Source organism: Setaria italica, chromosome IV (genome assembly GCF_000263155.2).
Source record: "Setaria italica strain Yugu1 chromosome IV, Setaria_italica_v2.0, whole genome shotgun sequence".
Classification (NCBI taxonomy): Eukaryota; Viridiplantae; Streptophyta; class Magnoliopsida; order Poales; family Poaceae; genus Setaria; species Setaria italica.
In genome coordinates, this window is record NC_028453.1 from 7,450,958 (window position 1) to 7,463,266 (window position 12,309).

The window sequence follows — 12,309 nt, forward strand, 5'->3', positions numbered from 1 at the left end:
AACCGTTTTAAAATAGTTGAGTTTGACATTCTAAATTTGCATGGGGATCCAACCGTTTCAGCAACGTACTACCATGAATTTGATGACTATAGTTTTGTGCCGTCACGATGAATTAAAAAAGTGGATAATGGAGGTAGTTGTGCATAGCATTTACGATACCGTCAATACGGTTTATCTCTTAATCGCGCCGAAAAGAGCAGTAGTAATTAGTAATGTGGCTAATTGCCCTAGACCACCATGAATCCTCGGCTCTTCAACCTGTATACATGCCCGCACCACCCCTACTCCCTGGTCCTGGGGCCAGGAGCACAACCCACGCCGCATCCTCGAACAGGCAGGTGGTGAACGCCATTGCCCTCCGCTCCCCGTCAAATAAACCTCCTCCTCCATCCCTCCCCGCCCTCCCCTGTTACCGCGTCGTTGAGGGCTCTGCACGCAAGCACGCCCCGAGGGAACAAGCGGCAAAGCCTCCCTCCCCCCTCGAGGCGGGGACGAATAACCCAGCGCACCCGCCGCGCCGTGGTCCAATTGGCCGCCGCGGCGCGAAGCAAGCGTCGCCGTCGATCGTTGGAGGCGAGGGAGAGGGGAGGGGAGTTTCTTTTTAGTCCTCCCCCTAGGCGGATGAGATGCCGCTGCGCCGGAAGGTGAGGCCCGCGGGCGCGACGGCGCGGCGGGCGGCGCTGCGGTGGTGGCTGCTCTCGCTCGCCGCCACGGGCGCCGCGGTCACCGCCGCCGCAGCGCTGCTCGCCGTCGCCCTCCACTTCTCCGGCTCCGGCCCCGGCGCCGCCTCGTCCTCCGCCTCCTCCGGCGCGCCCTACCGCCTCTCGCAGCCGCGGGAGGCCGAGGAGCTGCGGTGGGAGCAGGAGGTCGCGCCGCCGCAGCTCGCGTCGCCGCAGTCGCGAAAGGTGATCGATTGGCCTTGTTCGATGCCCCCCGCGTATCTCGCTATTCGTTACCGGCTGCGGCCGCCGTTGTTCTTTTTTTTGAATCCATGGGAGTCCATGACGCCGGGATTAATCTCTAGATTTGACAGCTGGACGGCGCGGCGGAGAAGAGCCTGTGGCTGCCGGCGCCATCGCGGCGGTTCGTGCCCTGCGTGGCGCCGTCGCCGGAGTACAAAAGTACGCGCATTATCGGCACGCTTCCCGGACATGGATTTCTCGCCGTGCGGTCCAAATTATCGTGCGCGGCTCTGATTTCGTTCGTCTTGCCTCGCAGGCCCGGTGGCATCGAGGGGGTACTTGCTCGTACACACCAATGGCGGTCTCAACCAGATGCGCGCTGGGGTAAGCTGGACTGTCCTCGTCAAGATTTTTATCTAGCTGCTCCTGCTTGTACTGACGAGATTCATTGCTTGGTTCGCATTTAGATGTGTTGACTTGAGTGTGAGAGCCAAGATCTCAATAAATAAATATAATAATGAAAACAAGAGTGTCCGAGAACATGGTGTGCGTGCATGTGGGCTGTTTAATCAGAGTTGACGATTTGTGAGCATACATCATCAGCAGATTTGCTTTTGTGGGTAGCATGTTTTTGGTGCTTATCAATGTGCTTACTGCTTAACTCCAGTGTATGTGGGCACTGAGTAGTCGTTTGGTGCTTTAATCACATGTAGTTGGTGTTCTGGTGCTAATGTTCCACTCTCTTGTAGGCTTAAATAAGCTGTACATGGTGGTTATAAAACTAAGCTGTTTGTTTCCCTACTATTATTGGTTGACTGAGTTATCGCAAATCAGATTGAGTGGCTCAAGCTGGGTTAGAGATAGAGCCCTTACTCCTGTGTCCTGAGAATAGTTGGTGGGTGGATGTTGTCTCATTGTCATTCCAAATTTCTTTTCCTGATGCTTCATATTATTATTGAATGCCATGATCATTTTCTGATAAATGACACCTGTTTGGATGTACTCTGTCATAACTGTGCCAGCGCTTCAGTCGTTATCTTGTTTTTCATTTATAGTAGGATATAAAGCAGGACAAAGGTGCTTGTTTTGTCAGAGGAGACCAAAAGCAGTTACACTCTCAGGCATGCAGATTGTTAGATAACTGAAACTAACTAGTGTCATAGTTTTACTTGAGTTTAAACTTTAAAGAAATAGGAGAATTGACTATATTTGTTTATAAGGTTACCTTAATTATGGTTAATACCTTTTTACGATAACTGTAACTTTTTTTCCAATCGGTACCTGTCCTAATTCTCTTAACAGCAGTGTCATGTGATTTGACTAAAATGGAATGGGAAGTGTTTCTTTGTTGCTTGTTGCGCTTGCGCATGTTTTGTCCTCTGTTTACTGGGTACAGATCCCTGTTTGCTAAAGGAATTATCATGGGCAGATCTACTTCACAAAATCCAACAATTTTTATCTCCTTTTTAATAGCCAATTCTTATTCTTATGGCAGATCAGTGATATGGTGGCAGTTGCGCGCATACTTAATGCTACACTCATCATTCCAGAGCTTGATAAGAAATCATTTTGGCATGACAGAAGGTAGCTCATATGTTGGTTTTTTTTTTCAATCTTCTATTAACTGATCTGAGACTAACAGACCATTTTTCGATATCAGCAACTTTTCAGATGTCTTTGATGAAGAACACTTCATAAATTCTTTAGCAAATGATGTAAAAGTTTTGAAGAAACTGCCAAAGGAGTTGGTGAAAGCTCCAAAGTCTGTTAGGTACTTCAAGAGTTGGTCTGGAGTAGATTATTACCAGGAAGAGATTTCTCCACTGTGGGATCATCGCCAGGTCAGGATTCAACCACCACTATGCACTTCCGTTTCCATACCAAACTAAGGAGTGACTGCTGGATGCAATTTTTGTAACTGTGATGCTGACTTGAAGACTTATACTAGGTCATTCGAGCTGCTAAGTCAGATTCTCGCCTTGCAAACAACTACCTTCCTACCGACATTCAGAAGCTTCGCTGTCGGGCCTTTTTTCAAGCACTTAGATTTGCTCCCCCAATTGAAGCTTTAGGCAAGGTAAATCATTCTATAATATCTTATCATGCTCATTATTTCCATTATTTATATACCGAGAGTTGTTTTGACAAGCAAAGATTTAACTGATTTTTGCAGCTATTGGTGGAGAGGATGAGATCATTTGGACCATATATAGCTTTGCATCTACGCTATGAGAAGGATATGCTTGCTTTTAGTGGGTGTACATATGGTTTATCTCAAACAGAATCAGAAGAACTTGCAATGATCAGGCAAGGCCTTATGGTTTGTTTATTTATTTATTACACTGTCTTGTCTGGTTTTTACAACAGTAAATATTATCAGCTGTTTAATTGAATTCTGCCTTTTTTAATTCTTACAGAGAAAACACAACCTACTGGAAGGTGAAAGACATTGATCCATTAGAACAAAGATCCCATGGTTACTGCCCCTTGACACCAAAGGAGGTTGGCATGTTTCTTTCTGCCCTAGGATATCCGTCAAGCACCCCAGTGTACATAGCCGCAGGGGAAATATACGGAGGTGAATCTCATATGGTTGATTTGCAATCACGCTTCCCGATTCTGATGAACAAGGTACAGCCAGTACCATTCCATCTGTTATATAGTGTTTAATACAACTTTCTTGAGCCAACATATGTCGCGTGCTTCATTGCAGGAGAAACTTGCCTCAGCCGAGGAGCTACGGCCTTTCAGCCAATACGCTGCTCAAATGGCAGCTCTGGATTACATTGTTTCGGTGGAGAGCCATGTCTTTGTCCCATCCTATTCGGGTAACATGGCACGTGCTGTTGCGGGTCATCGCCGTTTTCTTGGTCACCGGAAGACAATAAGTCCTGACAGGTGAAACCACAATCAGTTCGTTTATCAAATTTCTGTGAAATTGTCTTTCTGTTCCCTTCTGAATATCATTTATCTCCTTTCTCTGGTTCAGGAAAGCATTAGTTCGATTGTTTGACAAAGTCGACAGAGGATTACTGAAGGAAGGCAAGAAGCTATCTGAAAGGATACTAGACATCCACCGGAAAAGGTATTAAACTAAAACGATGATGAACATGATGAGTAGTTAAAAGACAATTTACCTGCGCTTGTTCTTTATCTTTGTTCTTGTTTCGCTCTTCAGACAAGGCTCTCCACGGAAACGAAAAGGTCCAGTCTCAGGAACAAAGGGCAAAGATAGGTTTCGGTCAGAAGAGGCGTTTTATGAGAATCCTCTTCCCGACTGCCTGTGTCAACCAGGGTCTCCAGATAGCGATGATTCTCTTGTCAGCATCTAAGCCAAGGAGCAGATCATCCTCGCTGATCCTGGTGGCCACCACTCCTGTGTACATAGAGCAATTCAGGAACAGAGAGCAAGGCGCGCACACATAAATTTCACCGAGCAAGGTGCATACTGACCAGTCCATGTACCTGACATAATGCGCCAACTATTCGTTGGCGCACCATTGTCCAGCTGTGGCTGAAGTTCTGGCATGGTTGGGCTTGTTCAGAAGTCAACAGCTGGAGGTGGAAGCAGCTGTATAAGGCTACATATGTAGCCAAATTGCTGTATAGGACTACAGAGAAGTTTTGAGATTTTTTAGATCAGGATAATTAGCTCAACTGCTTGTAAGTAGATGGTAATAAACGGAGAAATATAGAATTATACTGGAGCAGTTTGACACTAACATTCAATCAGAGTTACTTATTGGCATTATCTCCATCCCACCTCTCAGTGGAAGGATGAGCTAATATGAACTGGTTGATAATTTATACTGAGGCGGAGCTGAAAAGAAAGCATACTGATTACGAATGCAGTTTTAGTTTCTGAACTTCTGTAACTGCTGTTTTGATTTCTGAGCTCTTATTTGTTTGAGATCATATCCCTGTGATTTGTGAAATTGGAGCATGTGTATAGTTGTCTTATTGCAGTAGCTTTCCTCCAATGGACAGGATATGTGTAGTCGTCTTATTGAAATGGGACAGTTTTGTGCGACATGGAGAAGGTAAAGGTTCTATGTTCTACCATCGCAACACAAGAAGATCACCGTCTTTGATGGTTTACTGGCGTAATTCACATCACAATGGAGATACAGTTGAGGACAGTTTTGTGCGACATGGAGAACGTAAAGATTCTACTGTATGTTCTATCATCGCAACACAAGAATATCAACGTCTTCGTTGGTTTACTGGCGTAATTCACATCGCAATGGACATACACTCGCATTTTGGAACAGAATAGCATTTAGCATCTGGTGCAGGTTACGATCAGTCCAACACTGAGCAAAGCAAAAAAAGGGGAAGGATATAGATCACCATCGAGCAACCTCAACAAACCAGAAAGACAAAATTTCAAGCACACGAATGGTATTTCACCCCCAAGCTGCAGCTGTTGCATGTCTGATTCTGAACCATCAACACACAGTTTGGCATACGATTAGCCCTGATGAAAATCAGCAAGAACAGGCAACAAACGCACATGCTACGCTAATCTTCAGTAACTAGCATTTCAATGCTCAAGTGTAACGATCTTGAATCAATAAAGCTTCCTTTATTGAAAAAAAATCATTGCTCAAGTTCATAACGAAATCGAAGTCAAGTAACCATCCATCAAAGAAACTCAACAGGATCAACAGAGAAATGTAAACAAGGCTGCTGCACGTCTGAACCATCATCAAATTCAGATTTGCGCACGAGTTCTCAAACGACGAGAAATGCAAGAATTCACAAGAACTCAAGCACAGGAACACAGATAGATGCCCTTACGCCATTACTCATGAGAAGTTCATAGCAAGATCATCAGGAGTCGCCACCATCACGAAACCAAAACAGGACGAACTGAAAGGCAAACCGGGCTGCCTCAGACATCTTCAGGCGCGAGACAATCACCACCACCAAAAAACACGTCTCCCTCTCGTTCGCAACCTTCTCCATCGGCATCAACTACTCCACTAAATTACTACTAGTTCTTGCGCGCTGCTACTACTGAACTACGAGATCTGGACTGACCGGGTTCCATCCCCTCCCCTACTCGACCATCACCTGGAACACGTCCTTGCGGTCCTCGACCTTGATCTTGGGCACGGTGACCTTGAGCAACCCATCCTTCATCTCCGCCTTGATCTGGTCCATCTTGAACGCGTCCGAGGAGAGCCCGATGTGGCTGCTGTACCGCGCCGGGCCCTCCTCCTCGTCGTCGTCGTCCTCGGTGCCCTCGCCCTTGATCATCAGGCCGTCCTGGTCCGCCCACACCTTCACGTGCTCCTTCCCCAGCCCCGGCATCGCCACCTTCAGTTGCACCGCGTCGTCGTCCTCCTTCGACACCCACCACCCGCGCCTCGGCGCCGCCGCGTCGTCGTCCTCCATCAGCGCCAGCAGCCGGCCCAGCCTCATCGGCTCGCCGAACCGGTCCAGCACGTCTGCAGAAAACCCCCCAAATCACGCACGCACCCCGCATCAGCACTCGGTTTCCGCGGTCCTCTTCTCGACTAGGTTAAAGCGAACGAGCGGAAAAGGGACGGGAGGCTCGCGGGCGCGGCGTACCTGCAGAGAAGAACATGGGGGTGGAGAAGTCGCGCGCGCGGCGGCGGCGGTCGTAGAAGACGTCCTCGTCGCCGCTGGACTCCTCCTCGTAGTCGTCGTCGCCACGGCGGAACGGCGCGCCCCCGGTGTTGAAGAGGCGGCGGGCGGTGGCGACGGACGCCGGGCGGAGCGCGAGGGCGGCGGCGGGCGCGGCCCCGGAGGAGGACGGCGCGGCGAGGAGGAGCTTCTTGAGGAGGCCGGCCAGCGGAGCCCCCTTGGAGGCCACGGCGAAAGCCATGGAAGCGTCTCTCTCTCCTCTCTCCCTCCCTCTCCCTCCCTTCTTGGATTCTTGCGGTGGGACGAGGTGTGTCAGTGTGTGATGCCTTGACAGCGACGGAAGTGGGTGGGGATGGGGTTTAATGCAGCGCCTGCGCTTTTCGCTTCAGCGGAGAGGATGGCGAACGCCGAGCGGGTTGGAACTTGGACTTGGAAGGCTCCGGAGGATGCTTCTGGACCGGGGGATCATGCTTTGCGATTCGTGCAACAGGGGGAAACAAAATACTTTCCTCTTACTAGTAGTCAGATGCAAAATACTTTAAAGAACAGGGGCGAAACCAAAAAACTCGTACTACCCACGGCCGCGCCTCCCCTCTTCTTTCTCCCTCCTCTGGGAACCCGCGCTCTCCGTCTGCTTTTCCACCGCCGCGCCCTTCTCCTCTCCTCCCCGTTCCGTCCCAACTCCCAAGCCTCCATTCCGTTCCGTCCAAGCCTTGCTCCCGGAATCTCTCCCTCTCGCTGGGTCGTGGGCCCGAGCTCACGCGCACCGCGCCTCCGCGGGCGCGAGCGGCCGCGCCTCACGCTCCCTACAAATACCCCGCCGCCGCCCTCTCTTCCTCTTCTCCTTTCCCATCCTCCAGGGTCCAGGGCTCCAGGCTTCAGCACAAGGCCGCCGCGGGGCCACAGGAGGGACGTGGGCCACCGGAGGGAGCGCGACCTCGCCAAGCCGGAGCCGGGTTGCGCGGCTACGGCCTCGGCGACGAGACCTGCATCGCGCCACCCTGATCTCCTTCCGCCCCAAGGTGAGCGCCTCGCCAGTCGCCTCGCCCTTCCCTCTCGGCCTCTCTGCCTGTTGCTGCTGTGCACGTACACGAACGCCTGCATGACGTTGCGGGCATGCGTCCCTAAACCCCTCTAAACCCTACGACTAACATCCGGTTGTTGCAGTGCCTTAACAGGATTTCATTTTCAGCGTTCAATTTTATGTCCAAATATTAAGAACGTCCATGTCTTCCTTTATCTGATTTTAATCCATTCGGTATTTTATTGTTTCTCTTCATTATTCAATCTAGTGGCCGTTCTTTCCATACGTGTTCTTCTGCTGAAGAAGTTATCCTTGTGTTTTTGCATCGGTTCTCTAGTTAACATCATGAAAATCAGTTCTATTGTAGTTATTTTCAGATTCACTCATCTGATACATGTTTCAGTTTTCACTTGACAGCTTCAGTTAATAGATTCTCAATTCTTAGATCAGATTCAATGTTCATAGTAATGTGACCTCAAAAAAATGTTCATAGTAATGTAATAAATTCAGAATTCAGATTCAGCTATAATTTTGTTATTTTAAGATTCAGTTATCTGAGTAACATCAGTGTCCAATTATCCTCTATTGCTTCCTTTCATTCATCAATGTTTTCTTTGCACATTCAGTCATCTGTATAACATCAGTGTCCAATTATTGCATTATTTCATTTATCAGTGTTTTCCTTTCAGATTCAGTTTTCTGAATAACCTTCTGTGAGTAAATTCCATTTTTCTGCTTGTACTGTCGGAGACGCATTCTTGTTCAGCCTCACTCTCCCTTTCGTTTTCATCAGCCACAATCTTCTCCGTTTCTCTTTTTTTTTTCTGGCATGTGATCAGTGTAGGCTTCTATTCATTCCATTTTACATTTAAGTATTGGCCATTTCAGTGTAGGCATTTGAGGACCTAACGTTCAAAGAAAATTTTACCTCAAGATACAAAGGTTCATTGCTATGTCTGTTTTTTAATTTAGAAATGAAGTTCCATTTTCAGTATTGAATTGTGCTGTCAAGCTCTGAATATCTGATATCTTGACCCCCATGATCGCATTAGGACTTATGTGCCTTAACCCTTAACTCAGTTTGGAGTTTAGGACTTAGGTGCCCTTTTCTTGTTCTTGTGACATATAAGCATATGACCTCGTCTCCATCGGCTGTTGCCTGTTTTAATGTCTTTCCTTGCAGTCGAATTTTTTAAAGTTAGCTGTATCGGAATTCTTTCATATCCATTGTCCCCTTTTTTATACACCTGCAGTGGTAGTTGATTTATTGTTAGAAGGTGCAAATCAGCAAAACTCCTTGTGGCTATTTTTGAAATGCTTGTGTATGTACAGTACTATAATTAGTATTGTTTCTGTCATTGAGCAAAATCCTGCAATATTTTCAAGGAAAAATTATACATGTTTTTGGAGACTATATGACTAAGGAGGTAACTTACTTTTCTTTTTTTCTAATAGAAATGACTTTTTTCTCCAAACTAGTCTATGCGTTTTTCCCTTTTTTTTCCCAGATCATTGATTGAACTAAGCCTGTAATCATTTCTCTGAACACTCTCTTTCAGATTCACTGTCTGTAGCTTTTTAGAGTGTGCTATAACCAGGCCTTTTCATTTCTATGAACAATCATTTGTCTGAGGGTTGTGAGTTCACCAAGTGTTCTGAGTTCTGTCGATTTGTCTGTATGTTTTCATTTGGTTATCCTGTTTATCTTACTTGGGGATCTGATTCATTTGGAATCCCAATGTGATGTTATTTTCAATTATTCTCTCTCTATGGCGAGTCCTGTTCCTATTGGCTAAGGATGTGAATGAAAATCGACACAAGAATCTTCCGAATGTTGAGTAGTCAGTCCTTATATATGACGCTTATAACACACATATGCTATCATGTGGCAGCTCTTCGATGGCATCCGAGGCAAGTTTCCCACTGCTGGAGGGACATGATGGGTCGTCGGCAGTCACCCAGCTCCTGAGGAAAGTGGTAAGTTAGGCATAAGTTTTTGATTCATTTGGTCAATCCTTTCGTACATAGTAAACCTGAGCTGTGTTTCATGGATAGGAAATCTGTTTTTGTGATGTGCAGCTCAACCCCAAGCTCTGGGGCAAGGTGGCAGGGTGCCTTGTCCTACTGCTCCTGTCTGTGGGTGTTATTTGCTCCACACTCCTCTTGGCGTCCCCATCCAGTGATTCTGTCTGCGTCAACATGGACGGCCCTAACTTCATCAAGAAGTGCCTCCTACTCATTCCAATCTTCGTGATCGTACCTGTTCTTTGCACGTCAGGCCTTATCAGAGAGGAGATGGGGTCAGAGGCAGGAGCTCTCTTCCTTGTGGAGGCCATCTCCGGGGTGATGCTGATGGAGTGGTTAAGTATTTGTATGTGTGGTGCGTCGGCATGGTGGGTGCTCAGCACTGGAGCTGTGCTGGTTGTAGCTCTCGGGACGTGGGCATACGTGACTCGATCGGCGGCTCTTGTCGAAGCCTGAGGTTGGCTAGTTAGCAGTGCTTTAGAGAGCTTATATCTTCTTCTAGGTACTATCCGGCCGGCATGTGGCTAGGATGTTCTTGGTGGCAGACTTACGAGAGCGGACAACTATGGCGTCCATGACGTGTATACGGTGATGTAAAATGGTAGTCATGTCAGTAACTGGCAACTCCCAACTCTGGCTGTATTTTGACTTCGTGCTACCATTTTGCTTCTGAATACAAGTCAAACCCTTTGGTGAGTGGTGCTGTGTTTCAATTCATTTTGTTTCTGCGGTGATTCAGTGTGGCTGAGTTTTCTGTTTTATCAGTTTTTAAATCTATTCAGTGACGTTGCGAATAGTTTCTTTCTATGATGATCAAGTTATTAGTATTGTCTATTCAGGGTGGCTATCCTTTGTTCAGTGTGGTTGTTACTAGTTCCTTGGTATGGTGATTAGTTTTTTTTATCATTTACCCTGTTTGTTGTTCGGTTTCAAAAGCGGCACAAATTTTACTCTATTTACTCTGAAAATCGGATTGTTTTGTGTTCAGTGTTTATCTTCAGCAATTTATTTGATCGATTCAATTGCCAGTTATGTTGGCTGTCTATAGCTGATCCTGGTTTGCTGGCAGTAGTTTCTCCCTTCCATGATCATTACTCCCTTGTGTTGCTGTTAGACGTCGTTCACTACAATGATTGAGTTTATTTACTATGATGCTAGTATTCATGCCGAATTGTTCACTGCAATGACTTAGTGTTGTTAGTGATCTGAATTCTCTGGTTATCAGCTATCATTTTTTTTATTTTTCATAACAGTGTTTCAATTGTCGTGAGTGTAGACATAAATCAAAGAACGTTGTTTCAGACTTTCAGCGTATGCACATTTGTTAATTAGTTACATGAACAGTGTTTTACCACACTGAATATATTTTAGTATTGGGAATATTTGTCCACAATCTCGGTATCCTATATTCCTTAAATCTTAAAATTTTCACTAAATATAGTATTATTCAAGTTCTTGTTATCTGATAATTTTAAACAAAATATAATATTTGGGAGTATCAGAATATGCTATTTTCAGTTCAGTCAGAATCTGTTATTGAGCCTTAGACTTTAGCCATAAGCCATTAGTTATGCTGCGTCCTCTGTTATTCAGTCAGGTTGTGACTGAATAGCTCGCGTCCTCCTTTCTTTTTCTTTTACTAGCAAATATACCTGTACGTTGCTACGGACTAAGATAACATGTATATATTATCACATTGTAAATAATCACGTTATATTATCACATGTATGTATTGTAGTCTTGCTGCTACCATCCCGCATGCTTAAAAATATCAAAAAATAGATATTCAAAAGTTATGAGTTTCAAAATATTGCAGTGGCTTAAATGTAAATGAAAAAATAATTTCAGAGACTAACATGAAAGATTTATATAAATAAGAGGATTGAGAGTAATTTAAGGTTAAAGGGTTTTCTTCAAAGTTTTGAGTTTTGATTATGTCTGGTTTATCTATGGTTTCACATAGGACAAGATTTTTCCTAATTTGTCCTAGTTACTCTTCGATTTTATACAACTTTTGCATGACGAATGAAACCATAGAACCACTAAATTGCTTTTCTGATATAAAGTAAACATTTTATCCTCGGTTCAATTTGACATCTTTTAATTATATTTTAATTTCATCCTTCACCGTAGAATAATGCGACCATTTTCAATTGTTTTACACCATGCAAAACCGATCTAACCATGCACATCATCTTCCCACAAGCTTCCTATTTCTTCCTCTTTGATTCAATCACTGGTAGAGAATTGGCCTTTAGTCCCGGTTGGTAGGGTGCATATCTCTCGGATATCCATCCGGGATAAACCAACCGGGACAAAAGGGGGGATCTTTACTCCCGGGTCTTTTAACCGGGAGTAAAGGTCCCCCTTTAGTCCCGGTTGGTGTCACTAACCGGGACTAAAGGGCCTGCCACGCCAGGCGCGGGACAGACCCTTTAGTCCCGGTTGGTGACACCTGAATGGCGCTTGCATGGCACTGCCGTGACGCCTGAATTTTCATGCATGCATCACGTATACGTAGTACCGCGACCCTTTTAATTTGTTAACCTTGTAGTTGAGATTTTTTTAGAACGAAATCAACTAGTATTTAAACGAATGGGATTTGTAATTATACAATTACTATATATATACACAATCCTTATACACAATTCATATACACAATTCAACTAGCTTAGTACAAATCGATCATAATTAGCGCGTATTATATATACAAATAAATCAAAGTATCTTCCTACAATCTTCCCG

General features: G+C 45.5%; 3 protein-coding genes across 3 annotated transcripts; 2 read left to right on the forward strand and 1 right to left on the reverse strand.

Moving 5' to 3' along the window:
- Window positions 1-291: 291 nt before the first annotated feature.
- On the forward strand, window positions 292-4,768 carry LOC101765138 (uncharacterized protein At1g04910). Its single transcript, XM_004964902.3, has 11 exons — window positions 292-905; window positions 1,034-1,121; window positions 1,219-1,286; window positions 2,398-2,486; window positions 2,563-2,743; window positions 2,851-2,979; window positions 3,076-3,209; window positions 3,320-3,533; window positions 3,616-3,800; window positions 3,892-3,987; window positions 4,081-4,768. The coding sequence occupies exons 1-11, from the start codon at window positions 627-629 to the stop codon at window positions 4,232-4,234; spliced, it is 1,617 nt and encodes a 538-aa protein (XP_004964959.1). The 5' UTR covers window positions 292-626; the 3' UTR covers window positions 4,235-4,768.
- A 763-nt stretch (window positions 4,769-5,531) lies between these two features.
- Window positions 5,532-6,831, reverse strand: LOC101781216 (26.2 kDa heat shock protein, mitochondrial). The gene is made up of 2 exons (XM_012845661.2): window positions 6,480-6,831; window positions 5,532-6,355 (listed from the first exon to the last, which is right to left on the reverse strand). Exons 1-2 carry the CDS (start codon window positions 6,754-6,756, stop codon window positions 5,964-5,966), a joined length of 669 nt encoding a protein of 222 aa, XP_012701115.1. The 5' UTR covers window positions 6,757-6,831; the 3' UTR covers window positions 5,532-5,963.
- Window positions 6,832-7,154: 323 nt separating this feature from the next.
- On the forward strand, window positions 7,155-10,260 carry LOC101765539. Its single transcript, XM_004964903.2, has 3 exons — window positions 7,155-7,537; window positions 9,432-9,516; window positions 9,619-10,260. Exons 2-3 carry the CDS (start codon window positions 9,439-9,441, stop codon window positions 10,018-10,020), a joined length of 480 nt encoding a protein of 159 aa, XP_004964960.1. The 5' UTR covers window positions 7,155-7,537; window positions 9,432-9,438; the 3' UTR covers window positions 10,021-10,260.
- Window positions 10,261-12,309: the final 2,049 nt, after the last annotated feature.